Source organism: Nelumbo lutea, chromosome 1, assembly GCF_056320005.1.
Source record: "Nelumbo lutea isolate HS-2025 chromosome 1, American lotus-T2T, whole genome shotgun sequence".
Classification (NCBI taxonomy): Eukaryota; Viridiplantae; Streptophyta; class Magnoliopsida; order Proteales; family Nelumbonaceae; genus Nelumbo; species Nelumbo lutea.
This window is the reverse complement of record NC_142684.1, coordinates 180487362-180513733: the sequence shown is the minus strand read 5'-3', so window position 1 is coordinate 180513733 and position 26372 is coordinate 180487362. Positions and strand designations below refer to the sequence as shown.

General features: G+C 41.3%; 1 protein-coding gene and 1 long non-coding RNA gene across 3 annotated transcripts; one reads left to right on the top strand and one right to left on the bottom strand.

Moving 5' to 3' along the window:
* Positions 1–2498: 2498 nt before the first annotated feature.
* Positions 2499–3458, top strand: LOC148879582 (uncharacterized). Its single transcript, XR_016104280.1, has 2 exons — positions 2499–2915; positions 3123–3458. It is a non-coding gene; the product is annotated as an uncharacterized LOC148879582 (long non-coding RNA).
* Positions 3459–8689: 5231 nt separating this feature from the next.
* Positions 8690–11075, bottom strand: LOC148879581 (protein BASIC PENTACYSTEINE7-like). Of its 2 annotated transcripts, none has more exons than XM_088961145.1 (2): positions 10746–11075; positions 8690–9848 (listed from the first exon to the last, which is right to left on the bottom strand). In XM_088961145.1, the coding sequence occupies exon 2, from the start codon at positions 9770–9772 to the stop codon at positions 8921–8923; it is 852 nt and encodes a 283-aa protein (XP_088817271.1). In that variant the 5' UTR covers positions 9773–9848; positions 10746–11075; the 3' UTR covers positions 8690–8920. The 2 variants fall into 2 exon arrangements, with proteins under 2 accessions (XP_088817271.1, XP_088817270.1); XM_088961144.1 differs by having other exon boundaries at positions 10599–10971.
* Positions 11076–26372: the final 15297 nt, after the last annotated feature.

The window sequence follows — 26372 nt, the reverse complement described above, 5'->3', positions numbered from 1 at the left end:
GTCCCCAGCTAAAATCTTCTGAGCCATTGAAATTTGAAAGGGAGAAGTAACCCAGGAGGGGTTGCTCGGAAGGCAAATGACAAGGCTTTGTTGGCAATAGGGGAGAACTGGTTAGGGCAAAGGTTCAAAGTATAGATACATCTGTGTATTGGTACTTATAACACTAGCACAATACTCTTCCTTTTTTTTTTTTTTTTTTATTTTTTAATTTTTTTGCTTTCGATTTCAGTTGTAATAACGAGGACCCAAAAGATATAATATAATACAACCGATACGGAGTATATCATATCGAAATTTTAATCCTTCATTAGGATATGCACCATCAAATTCAATGATAAGCTTTGTAATCCCCAAGCTGATAGCCTCTATGACTCCCAGTTGGATAATCAGAGCTGTGTGTTACTTTGCCAATGGCGAATTAGCAGAAAAAGACAGATGTTCCTGATGGTAATACCTAGCCATGACTGTGCCTCAACACAACTTAGCCTATGCTGAGGCATCCGCTCTGCCATTCAATTTAAACCTACCTTCACCCCAGACTCCAGCAGCATGAGAAAATGGGCAACATCAGGGCTGTAAATGGTATCAATTATTGAAATTCGAATTCAATCCCATTAACGATGATTTGAATTTGATCCGTTTGTAATTAGATCCATCCACACCTATCTGACCCGATAAAATTCCACACTTCAAATTTATATTATATCTATTGCTTTAAATATTGTGTTTTTACGGGCATAAGTTCAAATTTCATACATGCTATTTTTTATTCATTTTGGTTCATGAACTATCAAATCAAAGTCATTTTATTAACGGCTGTTAATATATTACCATTTTAACCTTCATAAAAAATATAAAATATATATGAAATAAATTAACAGGTGTTAATATATTACCATTTTAATATTTAGACATGAAAAAGGAAAAAGTTCAAAAAAATATTTTCAAATATAAAATACATAAAAACATAGAAATCACAAAAAAATATAAAAAATTATAGAAATTGCAAACAAAATAAAAAAATATTTTCAAATTATAGAAACAATAGAAATTGAAAAACAAAATTGTAGAAAAAACATAAAAAAATATAGAAAAACACAAAAATTGTAAATAAATAACAAAAATACAGGAAAAGTTATAGATTGTAGAAAATAGAAAAATGTAAAATACAGAAATTATAAAAAAAACATTGGAAATTATAGAAAAACACTAAAAATGTAAAAAAAAAAACAAAAAATTGAAAACTGAAAAAGACTAATTTTCCTCTAACTCACCATTCAAGGGTAATTTGGTCATGAAAATTGTTATTTATTCTGACATGGACACATTTCTATTAAGAAACATTAGTGATGCACTAACGGAAGGTGAGTTTTGGAAAATAAGAACTTACCGACATGGCGAGTTTTAGACATTTTAAAAAGTTGTGGTGAGTTTAAGAAAAATGTTGAAAACTCATGGTGAGTTTTAGATAATTTCCCTATTAATTATGTATGATATTTTTGATCACTTTTAGTTTAATTTGTTAACACTGTACAATACCCAATTGCAATTTAATTCAATTCGAACCCAATATAAATCCAATGGATTGGATCTGATTTGACTAAATATGAACCAATCAAATTTAGATATAATCCATTTGCAGCCCTAAACAACATCATATATTTTAGAATTTAGATTGATTGGGTAGCAGGATGTTGGTCACTTGGTTGTAAGATGGAAACTAACAGTGCTCTGATCGATTTGTGCAATGCTTTTGCAAGTTGAATTTGTGGTCGGAGAATCAGGTGGGGAGTAGTTTTAGCATGAATACTTTAGACTTATTAAACTATATATAGTAAATCAAGGCCCCTGACGCTGACAGGCATTGAGTATTGAGTTTGAGTTTTCTTGAGCAGTTGAGGCTGGTCTGGTGGAGACTGTGGAGTGGAGATACGTAAAGACAACAAGCAACAGCAGTGGATTGGAATCAAGTTTCGGACGTGAAAAGGAGTTTGCAGTTCAACCGTGATACATCAGCGCATTATATGTACATCAATTAAATAATATTTACATAATATATATTTTTTATTTTAATTGGCAACGGAAAGGCTTAAAAGGGAATGTGGTAAGGGTCCTAAACTGAGAATTGTACATGCAAGGCCCCCAGCTATATTAATCATGTTCTGGCTTTAGACTAAGGCTGCATTTGGCATTCCTTATTTTAAAGATTTATCTCTTTTTTGCTGTTAAAGTGTTTATTGTAACATTTTAACTATAAACTGGAGATAAATCCTTAAAATAAGAAATGCCAAACGCAGCTTAAAAAGTCCGTCTGATAGGGTTAAGGTGGTGTTGTTTTTTAGTGAATAGGGTATCTAGGAGATTGTGAGGTCATTAATGGCTGAAGCTGAAGTTGAAGTTGAATTGTTTACACTTCACTCAAATAGGCTTCTGTAAGACTTGAGATAACAGCCTAACAGACACTGATAAATGTGAAATAGATATTGTGGTATGATACTCATTTAGAGTACACAAAACAGTCACAACCTAAGGCCCTGTTTGGTAACGTTCTCCGAGAATGATTCATGCATTCTCGGTGTTTTGATGGAGAAGAAACGTATTTGGTACAAATAAAAAACAAAAAAAGACACGTTGTTCTTGCGTGAGAACAGCACCCAAATTCCGCATTCTTTGAGAGTGAAAAATCGATGCCCCCAAAGAATTCCCACCATGTTAACCCATATTTACGAACACGCGTGATGGACATCCATGTGAGAAAAATGGGTGTTTTTTGCACTAAACAATAGAAAACCCTACTAACCTTTCGTTCAACAGTGAACTCTTCCAAAACTCGTTGCTGCAAATCTCCAAGGAAGGAGGATCTCAGCTTGGCTCCAACCGGACGGCGAGCGAAACACAACGACGAGCGTCAACAGGTATGGTTTTTGGCATGGCCAGATTCACCTCTGAAATCGTTTTTGCTCCCACCGCATTGACAAAGTCTATTACAACCGTTAATGTTATCTCCCCCGTATGAAATTGAAATCTCATCACTCAGCTTATTAATGTTGCCATTTGGACCGGTTTTCTTGCTCAAATTCTCTTCATCCCTGGCTGATGTAATGTTTCCTCTCTGAGTCCAGTTTGATGAAGCTCGCACACCGTCGGGGGGCATCGGAGGGGGAACAAATTTTGGAAGAGGAGGCGGAAGAAGATAATTTTTCTTTTATGTATGTTTTCTGGAATCTGGAATTTCTTATATATGTTTTTGCTCCCACTGCAAACCCGAGTTCTTACCGCAAACCCAATCATTACAAGTTACGTTTGGTTTGCTACCAAGAGGTGATTGATGCCTAGGCTGTTCAGAATTGCTTGATAGTGATGACTTGTCTTGGTTATTCTGTTCCTTTTTTTCAGTGAAGCATTGATACTCTGTTTGATTGATCAACATCTTTTACAATGAGTTGCCTTGGATTCCATATTTGATGGGATATAGTAGTAATTCCATATGGATGTAAATGCTTTTGACCATAGTAGTGATGTGGGCATCAAATTCCATCTATGATTGGAATTTTTCAATGAAACGTTGTAGGTAATTTGCCCTAGATGGATGTAAATGCTTGACCAAGTTTGGTGTAGTTTCGAGTCTGTCTTGCATAAGGATGAAAATTCTAGGTTGTGAAGTAACATAAAAAATTATGAAATCATGAGATGAGATTTGGTGGGATAAAAGGTTATAAGTATATACGGGGTTCATCCTACATCACTAGATTTGATATTGTTGGAGGAGAAGAGAGTAGAAGATAGTGGTAGATTAGTGATAAATAGAAGAAAATTAGGATTTACAAAGAGAACACCAAGACAAGCTCTTCGGAAAATTCTATTTTTCATTTTTTTTCCCTAGGGAGAGATTGTAAAAAATATGCCTGGCTTAACTATGATGGTTTGGGTTAATGTTTGCCGTAATTATGAAATTGCTACTGCATACCATATTAAGAGAAACCAAAACCACTGCATCTTCTAACTTATTTATTTTTGATAAATTGTAGCTTCTAATTTATTGACCATTGACTTTAAAATTTTGAATGAACTTTAACAATGACAAAACCCCACATCAAGGATGTAAAAATGACTCAGTTACTCCTATGAACCAAAATTTATAAAAACAAGGAAAACAGAAATTCTTAGACTCTAATGTGGATGCAACCTTGTTATTGTATCTTAATGAAAATTTCTGCTTACCATAAATTTGTGAGTATGACCTTTTTTTTTTTTTTGTCATGGATGGTGGTTCGATTGATGCCCCACTGGAGTGGTACATCCCTTATCGGTTATATGTTTTTTGTTATAAATATTTTAGATATTAAATAGGAGTTTTTTATAAGTAAACACACGAAAATGATTTCATTTGGATAAACCAATTCATACCCTGTGATGGTGGCACACATGCACGAAATAGGGATCAATTTCTAGCCATTACTGCTTGCAGGTGTTGTTGCATCATGGCATGTTGGGTTTTTGTTTTATTGCTTGTATGTTTTGTTTTAATCCTCAAGTGATCAAGGATTAGGTGGTGACAACATGAAGACATCGCTATGCCAATGACACGTGTTTTTTTATGGTTAATTTTAGACTTAATATGGGTAGATTTGCAAAATTGATGTTAAGAAATAGTTTCATTATCCAAATGCTATTTCTGTTCCTGTAGAACAAAAAAAATCATTCTCGAAGAACAATTTGCCAAACATATCTATTACTCCTGAAGAGCAAGAAATAAAATTCTTGTTTGATGATAAAAAAAAAAAGAAATAAAATTCTTGTTCTGGAACAGGAATTTCTAAAAGAATAGGTACAGGTGGGAACATTGCGAAACAGGGCCTAAGCACCTATAAGTGGTCTACCAGGAAGGAACGTATGGGTGAATGTAAAGTTTAAACAAAACTTCACATCCTATGAATACTCGAGGATGGAATCATGGAATAAAGAACAAGTGAGGTAGAAGCCTAAGAAATGAAAGACGAATGGATGAGAAGCATCAAAGGTCAACGCAATCAGGATTACAATAATGAAACCATGTGTTCCCACACTTGGTGGCAGGAGATAATATAACAGAAAAACTTTTCTCAAGAATATAATGTGTCATCCTGACATGACAGAATAGACAGGAAAGTTGGACAATAGCATCCTGTAGAAGGTTTCAGATAGAAAATCAACGCATATATGCACCAATGGCAGAAAGCTGTGTTTTCACCATGGCAACAACCTTTCCAATGTAAATTTACAAGGTAACTGGTCCTCTGGAGTACAAAACAAGCTGTCCTCAGGCTGGAAATGTTGGGTTAGGAACTTTAATTTCCAAAGTTTAATTATGACTCAAATGTCGGACTGTAGTAGCATGACATCTAAAGCAAGATAAAAGGATTGCAATAGAGGTGTGTAGTACTACATAGGTCCATGATTACAAGCGTGTGGTCACAAGAGAAAGCTTCTGTTCCAACAATTTTTAAAATAGGTAATTTCAGGCAACAATTTTAGCCGCAGGACAACCTAAGCTCTGGAGGACACTGCAATGACCCATGAGATGATAAAGTAAATCCGGAACCAGTGGGTGAATACTAGAATCTAGACCCATAAAAAAAGAAAAAAAATGATTAAGAATGGAATAAGCAAATATAGATAACTGGAAGGAGATGATGAATAAATAAGACCCATAAAAAAGATGAAAAATGATTAAATCAGATATTCATTAAATATATTCATGAACAGGAGTTCATCATCATCATCCCAACTATATGGGGTCAGCCGGATGAATGCTGTTTCATCATTCTGTTCTGTTAAGATTCATGAACAAGAGTTCTAGGACAAATTTTATCATGTGCAACAAGGAAACGTGAGAGCAAGGGAATACACTCAAAGAGTCTTGTGAACTGCTTGCTCTAACAGGTTTGCCGGGACTAGGAGCAAATTTATAGTGCTTATGTAAAGAGCCACACATGCAACTTGCAAGATGATCCCTGCACAGTTGGGAGGGTAGATTATGCACATCTTCAGGCTGGTCCGTACATCTATCACCCTAGTCAGGAAATCCCATAATTTCAAATTCCATAAAGCCCTAACTAAACCTGAATTGTCAGGGATTTCTTCTCTCCTCTTACAGCTTTAATCCGGATAAGTTGATTTGGTCCCGGACTATACATGGGAGTTTCTCCTTTAAATCTTACTTTTGTCAGCTGGTTGCTGGCTCCACTTCCTCTTCCTTCCTAGACAAAAGAATATGGTTGCTTCAGTTCTCCTTCCAAGAATCTCCTTTCACATATGGGAGCAGCTCATGGTTAAATAAAACCTATGACAACATAACAAAGGAAGAGGAAAGGGTAGCTTTGCATCACTCTACATGCTTGTATTATATGACGACAGGATGGTGAACCAATTCGTCACCTTCTCATAAACTGCAAGGTGGCTCGTAATTGTGGCAATTCCTGACCTGATGTGCGATTTGCAATTTCCATTAGGTCCCCCCAACTCCATAAGAAATTTTATCTTCCAATGGAAGGAGTATGATGGGGAAGTGAGGAAACATTTTCTGGAGAGCTGTAATTCGCGGCATTACAGGGAGAATATGAGAAGAGCATAATAAAAGAATATTTAAAATAGGGTTTCCTCCTTGAAGGGCCTGAAAAGGCATGCTGTGGCTCACATTTTTTCTTGGACGCCGATAAATCAGGCTTTATCAGGTTTCAGTTATGGAGATATGGACAGAAATCTATTGGAAATTCTTCTTCTCCCATCCATCCTTAGGCAGCTCCTCAGCTCAAACCCCCTCTCTTTCTGAGACCTGAAAGTAACTTTATTCTACAGTTTAATGGCAGCTTTAAAGGTTCTCTTGAGTCTCCTTGGACAGAAGGTATCAAGGGAGTTACTTTGAAAATCTGATGGGAACTTGGAATGGGTCTCGTCCTATTTCAGCTTCTGATGCATCTGAAAGGTCCATCTCCTTCATGTTGACCTACGGATTGCTCAATCCACACAGGCTACCTCTGTTCTGGTGGAGGGTGATTTGAGGAATAAGATAGGTTGGTCCAATAATATAGGGACTGGCCTGTGGAGGCTTGCTCGCTTCCTCTATGAAATCTTGAACTGTCTGCTTCCTTAAACTGCATCCTTAGATGGATCTCCAGGGAATTAAATGAAACAGCAGATGCTTTAGCTGAATCTGTCTTGGGAAGGGATATTTTGTATAGTGAAATGCCTTAACTATTTCTTGATAGGCTGCTTTTGGTTGTTTTAACCTATTTATTTGTAAATTTTCTGATGTATCCTTTCCCTTTTTTAACTTTTTTTTTCAAAAAAAGAAAAAAGATTGTGCACATTAACGTGTTTTGGAATTGCAAGTTTCAGAACTTCAACACCACCACACCTAAGATCCAATTTCTTAAAACTTGGCCTTCCATTAAATCCAATGGATAACCCTATACAACCTGTTATGAAATGTGCTGCTATCATTCATTAAAAGGACCACGTTGGATTCTGTCCCATGACTCACATTACCCCTAAGATATGACTGAAAGTCAGAGATACACTTCCAAGAACTTAATTTCAATAGTTGTCTCTACTGTAAAAGCTGAATAACTAACAAACTCAAGGAATGAAACTACTTTGCAATAAAAGTTGATCCAGTATTTGGATATCACAAACGTCCTCTATAGACTCTTTTCTCACTGTCACAAGACTGATGCATTAAAAATATTCCATCCCACAGCTTTCTCTCATACCCAAAAACAATGAAACATTGGATGTGCTTTGTTAGCATCATTTGATTCCTGTTAATTATAATTACTCAACAGCCATTCCTGCATGATTCTTTACTATCCACAAGAACCTCTATGACCCTCATGATGTAATCCCTAATCTACTAATATAGATATTTCCTTCCCTAGAACCATTCTTGTGTGAGGACCTTCAACATTTCTAGAGCATACCTTGACTGGAGACAACCAGCCTGTTTCCTCAACAACAGAGAAAATAGAGCTCAAAAACCTTCCCTTTTCCCTCAGTCTGCTTGGATTTACTTTACCACTTTTGCATCAACTTATCCACAAACCTAGAGGTTAGGCTGCATCACTATCCATATTTTCCTATAAATAACAGTGATAAAAAAGAAGTGTATTAAGGAGAATGAAAAAAAAAAAGAGAACCCAAGCACCTGAGCAAGGTTCAAGTTGTGAAGAAAGTAAACAGCATTTAGCTGCCCAACAACACTGAAGATGGAGAAGTACAGTCATCCTCTTGACTAGATAAGAACCAATGATGATCATGATCCCTACATTATACTAAAAGTTCCAGTGTTTCAAGTAGCAACTGGGATCATATAAGCAACTTTTAGTGATGGTGAAGTGGGAACATCTTGTTATACAGTAACAGACTTGTTGAAGATTATCAATGCCAAGGATTGTGTATTTTACAATCAACTGATCACTGTAACTCAGAGAGGAGAAATGGAACATCCACTATACACAGAATGTAACAAATATCACCCAGTTGACATTTGAAAAGAACATCTCGTTGTCAATACTAGGTGAATTGAGGGCCCTACACCACACTAAACACACACACACACAAAAGCCTGGAGAAAAGAAAAGAAGCAACCATTTTGCCCACAAAAGAGTAAGGCATAGCATGAAGAAATTCAAATGGAATAGAGGAGAAATCATTTACAACCAATGTAAGTAGTATCACTTCTTGATAGATTAAAAGCCTGACTAATTTCAGATCAGAAGAACCTAGTCCTGGTCCTTGTGATATGATCTAGAATACCATCTTTACAAACTGCTCTTACATGATGTCTCGGGGATAAGCAAGAGCCATATGCCCATATCTAAACAGAGAACATTTGAATTCTGAAAGTAGAGAAAAGAAATGTAGAACAAACTAGTTTTAGTCTCTATTTAATTGTAACAAACTTATTGGTACCATGTCTAGCCCAGTGGTCCTTCAAGTCAACTGGATGAGAGAGGTCATGACCTTCTGCTGCGAGTCTCTGAAGAAGCTTTGCATATGCACCATTACTCATTTTCCTCCCAGCCATGCGTGCTCCAGGCCTTTTGGAACTCATTGGGAGAGGATACTCAGATATGTTTGTTGTACAACAGGAGGACTGCCATCCACCAGCACCCCATCTGTAGCACTGCCGAGCTACACCAGTGCAGGAACAGATAGGAGCAGGTATCCGTGAAAAATCTAGGGTGGCTCCACCTATAACAATATCCAAATTTTTCTTCTCATGTTTTGCTGTTGACATAGAATTATTCTTTTTCTTTGTAGTTGTAGAGACGGAAGGCTTCTTTTTGGGTTGCTTTGGTCTCAGGGCTTTAGAGGCAACACGATTGGCCTTCTTTGCAGAAGGTTGCTGTTTTCTTATCTTTGTGGATTTACTACCAAACTCATTATTGTGTCCATCAGTTGAAACGCCCAAACCAGTGGGAACAACAGGAAGTCCCGTTTCTGTGTTCAGTGGAGTTGCTTGTAGACTTGGATTGGCTTTGTTTGGAGGCAGGAAGTTTCTTGGATGAACCCAACAGTGCCCTCCATACTCCATGGTAGATGCTCCTGCATCAGCTTGAGGAACCATGGAGTTTCTATTGGCATATGCCCCCATCTTCAAAAAGGCAGCTTGATGTCCAGATGTTCCACTGGGGACTGGGACTCCTGAGACAGGCTTCAGTACTGCATCTACGCCTACAGACTGTTCTGAGAAATCCCAATTCCTAATACCCAGTCCACCTTTCTCATCCATGTAGGCTGGCAATAAAACAACCCTCAACGTACTTCTTGTGCAGGGAAATAGATTATGCCCACATACTGTAAAATAACTGTATGCGACATTGATGTATTGACAAATAAACATCAGAAATTACAGAGAAATATAAGGAAAAAGCAACTACGAATTAGTGGCAAATAAATCATTATGACACCTAAATCTGAAAACGATATAATCAAAAAGAAGTCACCGAATGCAACTGAAAAAAAAAAATTATTCAAAATTTCCCCTAAAGTAAATCATGAAGGCAAAATGTAACTAGTCAAAACACTTCAGACTCAGAGGGACTATAAAGAAAGGTCCAAAGAAAGATCCATGAGAAACACGTGAACCAAATTCCAAAAGTGGAAACCTGAAACTGAAACGGTGAAACCCCCCTCCTCCAGAACCGTTTCAGGGCAGAAGATTTTACAGTTTGGCCATAGACTTAGCAAGAAAGTGCTCCTAACTTTTCAATACCAACATAAAACCATAAAATGGGAAAACACCTATAAAAAACAGTTTAGCAAATTTTCTAGTAGCTAACGAGCCTTCTCCTCAAACAGCTTCAACTAGAAGCCAAAAATACAACTTGATCTACAAACCCATGAAACTACAGTAAAATGCAAACCCTACACAGTGCATTAGTGATATAGCAGATTAAAAAAAAAAAAAACCCAAAATTTTCATAAAGTAAACCCATAAACTGAGAAGAAAAACAAAACCCATGTGAGTAACAACTAAAAACCCTCAAAATCAGGGCGGAAAAACAAAATACGCCATCTGTTTCATGAATCAAACCAACAAAAACTTTAGAATTTACCAGAGAAAACGGATATCCACATGATGAAACAGCCCAAGCTCAGCCATCAAATAGAAACTTCAGAACAAACATGCAGTGAAGACTCTCCAACCACAGAAAAAAGCAAAACAAGAAATAGAAGAAAGAGGGATGAGGAGAGAGACTTACAGGATGAAAGATCTCTACGAGAGAAGTTCCTCTTAATTATAAGGAATTGAAGAAAGAAACTCTTTTTCTAGTAAAATTTTCAGCTCTTTCCCCTTTTCCAACTTGTTGGGCGTGGAGGAAGATGGATAAAAAAAGCTACTTTTGCCCTATGGTTTTGCGAGCAGAGATATATTCATATCTGTAGTCTCTACTGCCATGAAATACTCCCTCTGTGTACTATTTTCTTGGACCCTTCAAGTTAGACAGAGCTATAAAATATTATCATTTATATATTTAAAAAATAATATAATTACTAATAAGTTCATCAAGCTAACTTACGCCATAGTGCGCATCTAGTAACTGCTGGCATTGGACGTTTATATTGTATAAAACTATTTATGGTAATGTATTACGTCCAAGAATATTTTTAGTAATCCTCAGATGACTGAACCAGAATCTATCGTTGGGATACAATTAAAAACAAATTGTGGAGAGCCTGGGAACACGTTCGGGCCCAGCTTAAGAGATCTTTTAAGGTCAAAAGTCAATGGAGTAGCAACGACACCGAACGACGATGATCTTGTTGTTCATCGTGGTCAACGAAGGTAGTGGCTTCAATTTCTTTGTACTACGATAATCATAGGCCGTGCGTTTTATGATGTCTTGTATCGGACGGCTGATTATTGTTGTCCTAGTTTGTAAACGGAAATTACCGTCTATGAAGACTTGTATGTATATAGACATGTCAGACGTTGGTGTTCATTATTTAATTGATCTGGGTCGTTGGTTTGAAGTAAATACCAAATTGACTTGCGTACGGAAATGAATGAACGGAGGGTGTCGAGTGTCTGACATGAGGGGAAAGAGTCCTCAGGTGGGGCCCTTTGAATAGTGTTGGTGAAGGATAAAGATCGAGTGGTATCTGCGCATGATAGAAAATATGCATTCTAGTGTGCGATTTATGGGGAAGAGCCGAAAAAAAAAAAAAAAGAGTGGGTACGTAGTCTGAGTTCTGCCAAACTGGTGAGTGGCACCGAATTCGGTACAGCGTGCTATGAATTCACAGAGATCGTATCTGTGGCGTCTCACAGGCGCCTCACACGCATATCCAATCATTCATTACGAACATCTTCCGTACTTATTAGTTACTATTTACGAGAGTGTTTTCAATGAACGGTGGATGTGCATTGAAAAAGTGATGAAATGTCATTGAGAGATGTTCTCAATACATGATTAGAATATGCTGTGGGACTATAGGGTGCAAATGGACTGATCCGAGATCTGATCTTATTTGGTCGGATTTGGATCATCATGTTTGGATCTTCAAAATGTATCGAGTCCTATGATCCAAACAAAAATTGGATCAGATTCGGATCACCTCTATCTGATTCAAGAATATCCAACCTGATATATTATATATATATAAATATAACATATATATGTTATTTATTTATTTATAAATATATTTTTATAAATTTGTTATATTATTTATTTTTTATTTAAAACATATACACACATATATATATGATAAGAATAATTAAAAAATACTTGTAATTTTGTTCTTACTTTATTTAAATTAATATATTTTAAATTTCTTTTAATAATTTATTAATTTTTAAAGAAAATAAGTCGGATTAGATTGGATCTGACATGAACATTGTCAAATTGGATTCGAATATACCCTAATTTAAATTCGATCTGATCTATTTGCATCCCTAATTGTGGGGTGCCTAGAGAGTTCATGCATTTACATGGGAATATAAGCGACTCCGGATGTCCTGCCCACATTTTTTTTTTCAAGAAATTGAAAATTCATTAAGATATAGCGGAAGCAGTACATATATGGGTTCTGCTACTACTGTCTACTAGAGATCGGTTGTGTTTACATGCATTGTACGCATGTTCACGAGCATCAGTATTTGCTGTTTTTCTAATATGATTAGTACATATATTATCAAAATCCACCACAATATTAAGAAGTTGGTCTCTGAGGTGCACCAAGTCCCATTCTACTTCACATTTTTCCTGGATTGCTCGCCAATTCTATCCACGCCTACCTACAAAATACTATCCCTTTGCATTGGGAACATCTCCCCATGCACAATAATATGTAAGATGAGGGGATGTTCCCCATGTGTAGCTGTGATGTTATGTGGGTAGATGTGGATAATGGGCAGAGTTGCGTGTAGGAAATGTGAGGAAAAAATGGGTCATTTACTAAAACGCCTCTATAGTTTCACATATTGCCTAAAACCTATCTTATAGTTTCACATACTTACTAAAACACTTCTATAGTTTCACATATTTACTAAAACCTATCTTATAGTTTAGCTTTATATTGATGCTTGAAAAATGGTAGTTTGGCCAGTGTGAAAAATGTTCAAGGGCATGGGCCTATATTATTTTATTTCAAAATTATCCCTAATACATCATATTGACCTCTTAAAATGAATCATTGTTTGATTTTTGGATTTTTAGATCTACCACACAATGTTTGATTTCTATAGAATGAAGAACAGAGAACAATGCATACCAAGTTATTAGATAATTTGCAACATCATGTCTTCCTTCTTCAAATAGAGAAAAAAATTGAACAAAAGAATTGTTGCCCATGTTTTACTAGGGTCAATAGTGACATTTCCATTTATATTATCTATAGATTATATTGGTCCAAACAGATCCTAAAGTCAAAAAAGTCATTTCCACTTCAATCTAATGGAAGATCCAATAAGTAAATCAATTGCTGATTATAAGGGTATTTTAGTAAAACACATAATATATGGTAGGTTTTAGTAAATCCATAAAACTATAGGGGTGTACAAGAAAATCTGTAAATGACCCCAAAAAACATACACCCAAAATTTTATAAAGAATAGAGAAAAAAGGGTTTGAGTATGATGTCAGAAAGACATGATATCGGAAAAAACTTACAACCAACCAACCAACATCATAAAAGTAGTAACCAATTAGGTGGATTTTCATCAAATTCACGGGGGGTGTGATTTGTCAAAGCCTTTCCGATATCATATCTCTCCCTATCATAGGTTTTCCTAGAAAAAAATACCAAAAAAATTAAAACATACAAATATTCAATATAAAATAATAGGTCTTATAAAAAGCTAAAGGTCGGGTGAGGGAATTGGGATTTGCTCCTCATAGAGCACTCCTCACATGGATCTTACAGTCATATCCGATAGTGTATTGGGAACATCTCCTATGAATAATAACATACAAGTATATGAGATATTTTCCGATGTGCGGCTGATGCATACATGTTGTAAGGTCGGTGTGAGGAGCGCTCTGTAAGGACCTTACAGTCACATCCCATAGTGTATTGGGAACATCTCTTATGAATAATAACATACAAAGTGTAGGAGATGTTTTTTGATGTGCGACTGATGCATACATGTTGTAAGATCAATGTGAGGAGCGCTCTATAAGGAGTAGATCCTGACTCGAGTGAGACGGGAGGCAAGGTGTAAGCCTCAAAGTATATGTAAGTTTTTTAATTATTAATTATAAAGGAAATATATATATATATATATATATATATATTTGTGTGTGTGTGTATGTATGTATGTTTTACATGTTTATAACCTTCTCTACATAAATTGAGCAAAATACATACCTACATATTAAATTAATTTTTGTACTTTATAATATATAATGTTTATGCATATACATCCTTGCACTGTGATTAGTTTTTTTTACAAGGATATAAAATGACTTTCTACTTAATTGTTAGTTAATTTATATACATTAGTTCTGTTTATATATATATATATATGTGTGTGTGTATGTATGTATGTATGTATATATATTTTATATGTTTATAACCTTCTTTACATAAATTGAGCAAAATACATACCTGCATATTAAATTAATTTTTGTACTTTATAATATATAATGTTTATGCATATACACCCTTGCACTATGATTAGTTTTTTTTTACAAGGATATAAAATAACTATCTACTTAATTGTTAGTTAATTTATATACATTAGTTATGTTTTCAATATAAAATAAATTATAAAGTTTTCAAATGAATGGTTTTCGATATATAAAATTTTGTTTTTATTACATTGATAATTTTATTTTTTTCTTGATTTAAAGAAGAATCATAATTGTCTTTTTTATTCATAGAATTGTCATGAGTCATATGCCTCACTTCCTCAGCTCAGCACCTATTAAAGCGACGACTTGATTTAGGAAACTAAATTATATTTAAGTTGTGATTAAATGATATAAGTTTTTATTTTTTATGTAATTTGAATCTGGTTAGAATACTAAATTGGTTTTACCTTTGGGTCAATGGGTTAGCGGTTCAACCATGGGAGTCAAGTGTCAACCTATGATGACATCAATGCAAAAAATTCAAAAGAAAAAAGAAAAAAAAAACAAAGTATATAATGGGCTAAATGGTCAAAGGTTCAATTGCATGAATCAAGAGATTGTAGATTATTTGTAACACAATGGGTTAAAGGTTGATTTGAATCAGAAGAATTCTGAATAGAATCCAATACAGGTGGATAATTTGAATCGGGAAACAACATGATCTTAGATGTGTGCATAGAATCCTATATAGGATTCTATATAAATTAAATTCAAATAATATATAAATTAAATTCAAATAACATATATTAATAGAATCCTATATTTTGTGCAATTTACAAAAATTAAATTCAAATAATATATATTATATATGATTAATATGTATCTGCACATGCCTTTACAATAGTAGGTTTAATGGATAACAAGAAGTTAGACCAGAAGAGAATTTTTGAGAAGGTAAAACGGATAATAATAAAAGGGGAGGGAACACACTCCTAAATCTCACATGGAAGTAAGTACGGGCAGCAGCTGCAAGATATGTAAATGCATTTCTTATGTCATATGGCCAATCTGTTATGGTTGGACCTGAAATCTTACCCGGTTGGGTAATACTGTAAAAATAGTTTGGTGGTTTAATTTAGTAATTGGTAGGGATGTAAGTTGGGTTGGTTCGAGCTAACAGTTTATACTGTTTTGGGTTCGAGCTTTGAGTTGGGATTATTGAAATTTTGACAAAATTCTAACTTTAATCCATAAAAGTTGCACCTAGACCTAGCAAAAAGTTGACCCAACCTATGAACCTGATCCGACCCAATCCGAAAAATAGGGTTAGGGTCTCATATTTAGTAACCCGAATGTGAAAATGACCCGACCCCACCTGACCCAAAAAAACTGGGTTGGGTTGGGTCATGGGTCAACCCACTGACTCGATTTTCAAGTTTAATTGGGATAATTTATGCATTGTTAAAAGTTTTCACTCTTTAATTTTTTCTACTTGGTCTTTACTTTTTATTATTTACTCTTTAAATTGTTAAATGTTCAAGTCTTTATTTTATATTTGAAATTTTAAGGTTAATTCTTTTAATTTTGACATTTTTCATGTAATTTTTCTTTACTTTTTTAAATTCCAATTATTTTTTGGGATGACCCAAATTGACCCATGGGTCAACCCTAACACAAACATTTAGGTTTTGGGTGTAGCATTTGACAACTCAACCCAAAACCCAACCCAACCCGAAATATCATAACCCAACCCACACAACCCGATTGCCAGATCTAGTTGCACCCCTAGTTTTTTAAAATTTGAATTAGACCCAATGCGTTAGTTGATGTACTTGTTTGGACTCTAGAACAGAATGGATTCTTAAGAGCTAACGATCATTGTTCAAGGAAAATTTTGATCCAGCTTATTGCTATTGTTGTATATCTATTAAAGTCCTTATGTATGCATAAATGGATACCCATTTTTTTCTCTTTTTGGTATACACAACATACTTATATAGGAATTTTCATTGATTACATTTCCCCATGAAAAGTATGGGAGATGTTCCCAATGCACACTGAAATGTGCATGTGAGGCGCCAACTGAACTCACATTAGAGGGTACTACTCCCTTGTAGAACTGTTCGTAAGACTGATCAAATTGACCAACCCAATCCAACTTGATATAAGTTGGTTGGTTTTCAGCTATTTTCGATCAGTTTCAGTTCATGCATTATGTTAATCCGAGAGGTTGGGTCAGTTTCAGTTTGGTTGTGTATAAATCAATCAAAATTGACCCAACCTAACTATAGATATATATTAATATTTTAAATTCAATTTTTTTTTCAATATGAGAAAGTGGAAAATTCTTATATTTCCTAATTTAAAATACTTTAGATTTTCAATTTAAATTTCAATAATAACTATGCAATTATTAATTAACTTTGTTGTTTTAAAATTTTTATCTAGTGAAACATGTTTCATAGTGATGAAGGAAGATTTGGCCCGACCTCTTTATTATGAGACACGTGGCAGAAACGACAGCTCGGCAAAAGGGGTCAAGCTTAGGCGGGAACAAGGGCACACTTCGCCGAACTGACGACCTTGTAACAGCTCGGGATAGACTTCGCCAAACTGACCACCTTGTAACAGCTCGGGATAGACTTCGCCGAACTGCCGCCTTGTAACAGCTCGGGATAGACTTCGCCGAACTGACCCACCTTGTTACAGTTCGGGATACCTCCGAGCTCAAGACCGCCTCGCTCAACACTTCGCATCATCTTTAGGCACCAAAGCCAAACAAGTCGTACCATGCCTGGCACCAGGGAAGTCCGTGCCCGAGGGTGTCACGCCTGACTGACTTGGGATCTGACATTTTGGCAGCAGCACTCTAAACGGCCACCTGCCACCGCCACTAACGCCGCCATCTCCAGCTAGACGGTTAGGCAGTGACGGTTCTGTCTCAGCAGAAGGGACGACGGCCGAGTTGACAAGCGCAAGGGTAATCATACCCGATCTGACAAGGGCCTCGGGACGAGTACGTGAAGCGACTATAAGAGCCCCCTGCCCCCCCGACAACGGAGGTATGCAAACTTTGCGCTATCTGGTATTACCTTGCTTTTGAAAGATTCTAACTTGAGCTTCGGAGCCTCTACACCGGGTTCCCCCCGGAGCTTTCCCATCTCTCCCATTTCAGGATCCCTGCTACCCCGTTCGAAAGCAAGGCAGCAGACAGCTAAGACCAGCCGGATCGCGCTCCATCAATTGGCGCCGTCTGTGGGAAAACGCTTCAAAAAGCCTCCCTCCAAACTTCGATACCCCCCTTTCTTCTTCAAAAATCCCAACACTCATGGCCTCCTCCAGCAACACCGGACGCGGCACGGAGACAAACGCCACCGGGGAGCAAATTCAGGTCCCCGTAGTGTGCGTCGGACAGTTCACCATCCCCCTTTCGGCGGATGGGATCCCCATCTTGAACACGCCACAAGCAGTGGCACCCGTAAACCCTCCTACCACAAACGTCCCCTTTCCTCTCCCCATTGAGACAACTTTCACTGAACCAACTGCCGTCCCCCTGGCAGCTAGCCAAGACCGGTTGGAGGACCTGGTGCAATGCATGCGGGCAATGCAAGCCCAAATGCAACAGAGGGGCTCATCGGTCGCGGATACTTGAGAAACTTTGTACAGCACAACAATAACAATAAAGCAGATCGGCAAGGGGAGCACAAAAAGGATGCCCCCGAGTCTAGCAACAGACCTGCCGAACCGTTGCAGAAGCAGCCTCCGGAAGAGAGGCCAGTTCGGGGAACCATCCATGTAATAGTGGGAGGTTCGGTGGTAGCGGGGTATACCTCGACAGCAGCCCGGACTTCAATTCGCGAAGCGGCCCTCGAAGAATGGAACCCCCCAAAGAGACCAAAGACCGAAGAACCAATCTTTTTCACAGAGGACGACGCGCGAGGAGTCCACTACCCCCATGATGACGCGCTTGTCATTAAACTAAGGATCAACGACTTTGAGGTCAGGCGCGTACTCGTAGATTCGGGCAGCTTAGCGAACATCCTCTTCAAATCAGCATTTGACCAGTTGCAGTTATAGAGGAGCGAGCTGAAGCCCGCGAACACTCCCCTGGTAGGTTTTAGCGGAGAGGAAGTTAGGCCCCTCGGGAAAATAATTGTCCCTGTGGAAGTCGGCACATGGCCTTGTGCGGTCAGATTCAACCATGATTTCCTGGTAGTCGCGACCCCCTCCCCATACAATGCCATAATAGGGCGGCCGATCACGCATGTCCTACGGGCGGCGGTCTCCACCTACTATTTGGCCATGAAGTTCCCTACGGACTTCGGTATAGGGGTAGCACGGGGCGACCAGCTCGAGTCCCGCAAGTGCTACGTTGCCGCCCTAAAGGGAAAAACCAAGGCGGCCGACGACCTCAAGCTGGAGCGGCCGGCGGAGCAAGGTGAGGAGCGAGCTTCGCCCACGGAGGAAACAGTCGCAATCCAGGCTTCAGCTACGGACCCAGCTCGCACACTAAGCATCGGAGCTTCCATCGAAGATCCCCTACGAACCGAACTAGTAAGTTTTTTACTCCAAAATTTAGATATTTTTGCCTGGTTCGCGGCCGACATGCCCGGCATTAGCCCCAGACTGATAACTCACAAACTTAATACTGACCCTGTAGTTAGACCCGTTAGACAGAAGAAACGCAACTTAGCCCCAGAACGCTGGAGAGCGGTCGACGAGGAGGTTGAGAAGCTCCTCGCAGCAAACTTCATAAGGGAAGTCCACTACCCGAGCTGGGTGGCCAACCCAGTGTTGGTAAAAAAGGCAAGCGGCAAGTGGCGCATGTGCGTCGACTATACCGACCTGAACTGAGCTTGCCCGAAAGATTGCTTCCCCCTCCCCAGAATTGACCGCCTAGTGGACGCGACCTCGGGAAACGAGTTGCTAAGCTTCCTGGACGCCTACTCGGGCTACAACCAACTTAGGATGGACCCATCCGATGAGGAAAAAACCAGCTTCATTACCGAGTTCGGCCTGTATTGCTACAAAGTCATGCCCTTCGGACTAAAAAATGCCGGGGCAACTTTCCAAAGACTTGTAAATAAGCTATTTCGGCCCCTGATTGGTACGAAGATAGAGTGCTATGTAGACGACATGGTCGTCAAAACTCAGTTTTCACAAGAGTTAATACAAGACTTAGATTATGTCTTCCGAATCCTGTGACACTTTAGCATGAAGTTGAATCCCAACAAGTGTGTCTTCGGCGTCACCTCGGGCAAGTTCCTAGGCTACATTGTCAATCGGCACGGTATTGAGGCCAACCCGGACAAAATAAAAGCCATTCTAGATATGAAACCACATCGGAAAGTAAAAGAGGTCTAGAGGCAAAACGGCCGCATAGCCGCTCTAAGCCGCTTCTTATCTAAGTCAGCAGACCGCTGCCTACCCTTCTTCAAGGCAGTCAAAGGCAAAGGGTTCGAATGGACCCAGGATTGCCAGTTCGCGTTCGACGACCTAAAAGGTTACCTCGCTAGTATACCATCCTTAGCTCGGCCCGAGGTGGGCGAGGTCTTACAACTGTACCTCTCGGCGAGCGACGAGGCGGTCAGTTCGGTACTAATAAAGGAAACAGACCGGGTCCAACGACCCATATATTATGTTAGTAAAATTTTGCAGGGAGCAGAGGCAAGGTACCCGGAGATAGAAAAACTAGCATACGCCCTAGTAATAGCAGCTCGGAAACTCCGCCCGTACTTCCAGGCTCATACAGTCATCGTCCTAACTGACAAATCTCTCAGACAAGTTTTACTCAAACCCGAAGTCTCCGGTCGACTGACGAAATGGGCCATCGAACTCAGCGAGTACGATCTCCAGTACAAACCGAGAACCGCTATCAAGGCCCAAGCTTTGGCAGATTTTACCGCCGAGTGCACTTTCAGCCACGAAGCCCCATAGGTCGAGCCCGATGTCCCCATTTACGGCGAACCCGGAGCTCCTAAGCCCATAGAGTTCGAACCCCGTGAAGTAGCATCCAGTGTGGCATCTCTCCTAATCAGGCGAAGAGCGAATTGGGATGAGGAGCCCTGGATCCTTCACGTGGATGGTTCCTCGAACCGGCAGGGCAGCGGAGCTGGAATAGTCTTGTGCGGCCCGAGCGGCACAAAAGTAGAGTACGCGCTACGCTTTGAGTTCGCGGCATCCAACAACGAGGCAGAGTACGAAGCGCTAATCGCCGGGCTGGACCTAGCGCGAAAGTTTAAGGCAAAACACTTGGTCATCTGCAGCGATTCTCAGCTCGTGGTAAACCAAGTTATTGGCGAGTACGAAGCACGCGATCTCTCCATGATCGCATATTTGGCCAAAGTAAAAGAAGCCCTGCTCAACTTCCGGTCACACATCATCAGGCAAATCCCGAGGTCCGAAAACACCGAGGCCGACGCCCTGTCCCGGTTAGCCAGCACGAGTCACAACAATATGAGAACTGTGTACATAGAGGACTTACCTCAGCCTAGTATTCTCGGGGGGACAGAGGAGGTCGCTCCCATCTTAGAAGCAGAGTCGAGTTGGATCGATCCACTCGCGAGCTTCCTGATCGACGGAACCCTCCCTGTAGAACGCAATGCCGCCAAAAGGGTGCAGCGCCAAGCGGCCAAATATGTCATAATAGACGAACGGTTATACCGACGGTCGTACATGCTCCCCTATTTGCGGTGCCTGCGACCTACCGAAGCCGAGTTTGTACTCCGTGACACTCATGAAGGCCTATGTGGCGGACAATTGGCGGGCAGAGCACTCGCCCAAAAGGCACTTCGACAAGGATACTACTGGCCAACGATGAAGGCAGAAGCTGTCGAGCTCGTCAGAAAATGCGACAAGTGTCAGAAGCACGCTAACATCCACCATCAACCTGCCTCCGACCTCAAATACCTCGCCAGCCCGTGGCCCTTTGCACAATGGGGCATCGACCTCCTTGGGCCATTCCCACCAGCAACAGGCGGGAGAAAATTCTTAGTTGTTGCGGTAGATTATTTTACGAAGTGGATAGAAGCCGAACCTCTGGCAACTGTTACGGCCCAAAACATACAGAACTTCTTTTGGAAGAACATAGTATGTCGGTTCGGATTACCTCGGGTTCTAATTTCTGACAATGGCAAACAGTTCGAGGATATCAAGTTCCAAGAGTGGTGCCAGGGCATGGGGATCCGGCAAAATTTCACGTCAGTCGCGCACCCACAGGCAAACGGTCAGACGGAAGTAATGAACAGAGCCATCCTGCGCGGACTGAAAGCACGTCTGGATCGAGCTAAGGGATTGTGGGCCGAAGAGCTACCAAGTGTCTTATGGGTTCACCGAACGACCGAAAAAGCAGCCACGGGAGAAACCCCCTTCAACCTCACCTACGGCACTGAAGCGGTGATCCCGGCGGAAATCGAAATACCAACGTTGCGATTAGAAACATACGACGATCGGACGAACGGAGACGAGTTACGGACCAACCTCGACCTACTAGACGAGGTAAGGGACCTCGCGCACATCCGAACAGCGGCATACCAGCAGCAGGTAGCTCGCTACTACAATAGCAGAGTAAAGCGACGAAGCTTCCGAGTCGGCGACCTGGTCCTTCGGAAACTTATGGTGCCCGATCCCGGTGTCGGCAAGCTTGGACCTAATTGGGAAGGGCCCTATAAAGTAAGAACAGCGCTCGGGAGCGCATATGAACTCGAAACCTTGGAAGGCAAACGAGTACCCCGAACGTGGAACATCGTGAACTTGAGGCGATACTACCTATAAACCACCTAGCGAAGTGGACGAAATCAGGCCATGTGCCACAAGGCAAGCCGAGGAACTTCAACACATTATCAACTCGGCAAAAAATTAGTTCGCGGCATAAAAGACCACGGAAATCTAAAAACCCGGCAAAGAAACAGCTCGGGGAAGATGAGCAAGGGGAAAAAAGACACTCCATTGCAAGAAAAAGTACACTGGCAAAAAAAAAAAAATTACATGCCCGGAGCCACTTCTTCGCCATCGGAAGGCACTTCAACAACACCCGAAGGCCCTGCCTCTCCTTCAGAGTCCGGCTCGCCATCGACAGCATTGGCCATCTCCTGAGTTATGCGCGAAGTGGTTATGGCACTTACATCGAGGTCGGGGTATGTATTCCGGATCATCCACCGGCTCAACTTGAACCCCCTCCTGTAAGAGTCCACCATCAGATCGTCAAAATGCGGGGAGGCAATGTAGTCTTCAACTGCCTTCTTTTTGGCGTCTTCAATGCCTTGGGAGAAAATCTGTGTCTCTCCCTAATGTCCTCCTGAAGATACTCGACTTGATGCTGCAAATCCAACTTCAAGTCCGCCATGTGCTTGACAACTACCCCTATTGCCTCGGTGTCACGCTGAGACCTCGCCTGTCAGGCCATCGCGACGCGAGCAGCCTTTTCAGCAGCGTAAGCAGCCGCCTCAGCAGCCCGGGTATTTGCCTCTGCAGCACGGAAGGCTTCTTCAGCAGCATGAGCAGCAGCCGCAGCAGCTCGCGCCTGTCGCGAGCTCCTCTCCACTTGGGCCACCAAGGCATGAATCGAAGAATTCACCTACCGATAGAAACAAGTGAGCAAAAAGACAACAGAAGCAACGAAAAAAAAAAATCTCACCACCATGGCATGTGTTACGGCGCGGCAAGCGACCTGATTCAAGGGAAGATTGGTCCACACCGCGACCTCCTCGGGGAAAGTAGCATCCTTACTCTTTTTAAGAGCGTAGTTCGGCATCAACACGCTCCTAAACTCCCCTTGAGCTCCCGAGCCTGAGGGCCCAGCCCGCGTATGAGCAGACCCAGAGTGAGGAGCACTTGAGTACGCAGGAGCGCCCGTAGGAGTGGTTTCAGCGAAAGGCGCCCCTGCAGTCTCGTGCAACGGTGGAGTCACTTTGGGCTCCCTGGGCAGATCCTCTGTCGTATGGTCTGGGGCTTGGGGCTCCTCATCCAGGGACAGCTCGTTACGAGTTCGCTTGGCGACCCGCTTCCTCCTCTTCATACCTTGGAACAAACGCCCGCCGCGAGTTCTCTCCGCATCCATCACACCTGCAGAACGAATTCGACATCAGAAAATGAAGGAACAAAGCAAACAAGAAACCGCATAGCTAGAAACCTACCCGAACTCAGGCCGACTGCAAAAAGCTTAGCCTCCGTTAAGTAGTGGTGGCACTTTAAGCCTTGCCGTGCCCACTGCCGGAGACCCTTCACCGTCTCTTTATCAAGAGTTACGCCCGAGTCGGGAGCGGCCTCACCCCACCCGGTCTGAAAGGGCCATCCTTGTGCACTTCGCACGCCGAAGTAGTCCCGCTTCCACGACGGGACCTTGTTAGGGAGATCGTGCAGAAGCTTAAAACCCTGGCGAGGAGTAAGGTAATACGCCCGTCTCCCCCCAGGAAGAGGACCCGCCTGTCTCTTGAGCATCAAGATAGAGGAGAATATCTCTAAGTCCAAGGGAAAGTTCTGCTCGCAAAAAAGGGATATCGTCCCCACCAGGTTCCGAATAGAGTTCGGATGAAGCTGGCCAATGGTGACACCGAAGTGGTTTATGACTTCGACGAGGAGGGGATGGAAAGGAAGTCGCAACCCTGCGGCGAGCTGCTCTCAAAAAATCACGATCTCGTCAGGACCGTGTTCCCAAGGAAAGCTACCCGAAGGAATGAAATATGTGTACCCCCCAGGAAGATTGTAGGACAGAAGTATGGATTGAAGCCCCTCAGGCGTCATGGTCGAAGGACCAAACCTGTCTAGCATCCGACCTCGGCGGGAGGTAGACGCCAAACTGCCCGAAGCAACTCGGCCCACTAGTTCATAGTCTTCAAGCTCCACCTCGGGATCACTGAGGCAGTCTGGGGACACGGCTCGGTTGGTGGAACCTACGTCGGCCCTACTCGAAGAATCGTCTGAGCTATCAAAGCTAGACATTGGGGAAAAGATAGATTCAAGAAAGTACTCACCGGAAAGTTTGAAGAACAAGCTAAAGAACCGTGAAGACTGTATAACCAGCCTTGACGCGAGCTGGAAGAGACTCAGACGCGAGTTGGAAGGTTGGACGCGAACTTGATAGACAACCGCAAAAGTGACAAACCAACCGGGGTCCCCCACTATTTATAGCTACAGTAACCAAGAATTGACCGTGCAGACTGAAGACGATCCGACGGCCCACGTTCTTACCAACCGCGCAACCCTTAAAGTCGAGACGTGATTGGCGCACGTCTTTCCAAAAAAAGCGAAATGTCAGCACGTCTTTTTGAAACCGACGTCGCTTCGACACGCATCTTTTCGAATCTGACGCACCGTACGTCTCCCTGACAGTCGACGGCGTACGTACAGCAGTGGCGTGCCTTTTTGAAATGACCCGCTGTCACGTCCCAGCAGCGCGAGTTGGTCTGAAATTTAAAACGCACAGTCACAACCACCAGCGTTCTTGAGTAAGTCACGTTTCCAGTCTTCTTGAAAACCGAAAAAACCCTAGCAAAAGCGTCTCATACAGTGAAGGTTTGAAAGACGGGACAAATCTACAACCACCTCGTGAAAACTCCCCGCACCATGGCAAGGCCCTCGGCGCAAGGAGTGGGGGGCAATTGATGAAGGAAGATTTGGCCCAACCTCTTTATTATGAGACACGTGGCAAAAATGACAGCTCGGCAAAAGGGGTCAAGCCTAGGCGGGAACAAGGGCACACTTCGCCGAACTGACCACCTTGTAACAGCTCGGGATAGACTTCGCCGAACTGACCACCTTGTAACAGCTCAGGATAGACTTCGCCGAACTGCCGCCTTGTAACAGCTCGGGATAGACTTCGCCAAATTGACCCACCTTGTTACAGTTCGGGATACCTCCGAGCTCAAGACCGCCTCGCTCAGCACTTCGCATCATCTTCTAGGCACCAAAGCCAAACAAGTCGTACCATGCCTGGCACCAGGGAAGTCCGTGCCCGAGGGCGCCACGCCTGATTGACTTGGGATCTGACGTTTTGGCAGCAGCATCTAAACGGCCACCTGCCACCGCCACTGACGCCGCCATCTCCAGCTAGACAGTTAGGCAGTGACGGTTCTGTCTCAGCAGAAGGGACGACGGCCGAGTTGACAAGCGCAAGGGTAATCATACCCGATCTGACAAGGGCCTCGGGACGAGTACGCGAAGCGACTATAAGAGCCCCCTGCCCCCCGACAATGGAGGTATGCAAACTTTGCGCTATCTGGTATTACCTTGCTTTTGAAAGATTCTAACTTGAGCTTCAGAGCCTCTACACCGGGTTCCCCCCGGAGCTTTCCCATCTCTCCCGTTTCAAGATCCCTGCTACCCCGTTCGAAAGCAAGGCAGCGGACAGCTAAGACCAGCCGGATCGTGCTCCATCACATAGTTTAACAAATTAATTTTGAACTGCCTTTTGAATCGATCAATCAAACCAATACAATTCCAGTTGACAGATTTTAATCCTCACTAAGTCAGTTTGGTTAGTCAAACAGCTTGCAACCAAACCAAGCGGCCCATACCAGAGAGCTTGCAGTTCTACAAGTTTGATCCCGTACGTTCTTTTTTTTTATGAACGTCAAGTGACCATCTCAACTATTAGGTTATCGGTCATGCATGGATATCCATTATGTGCATCAGTGTATGTACTAGGGCTGTCAATTCGTTGGGTCTACCCGACAGACCTGAACTGTCTGAATCATTTATAACAGTTCTGGTTCTGTGGTTTTAATTTTTGTGTCATGACTATTATGGGACCGGTTTTGGCTGTCCCGAACTGAATATATATATATATACTATATGTTTTATAATTTTGTATAGAGA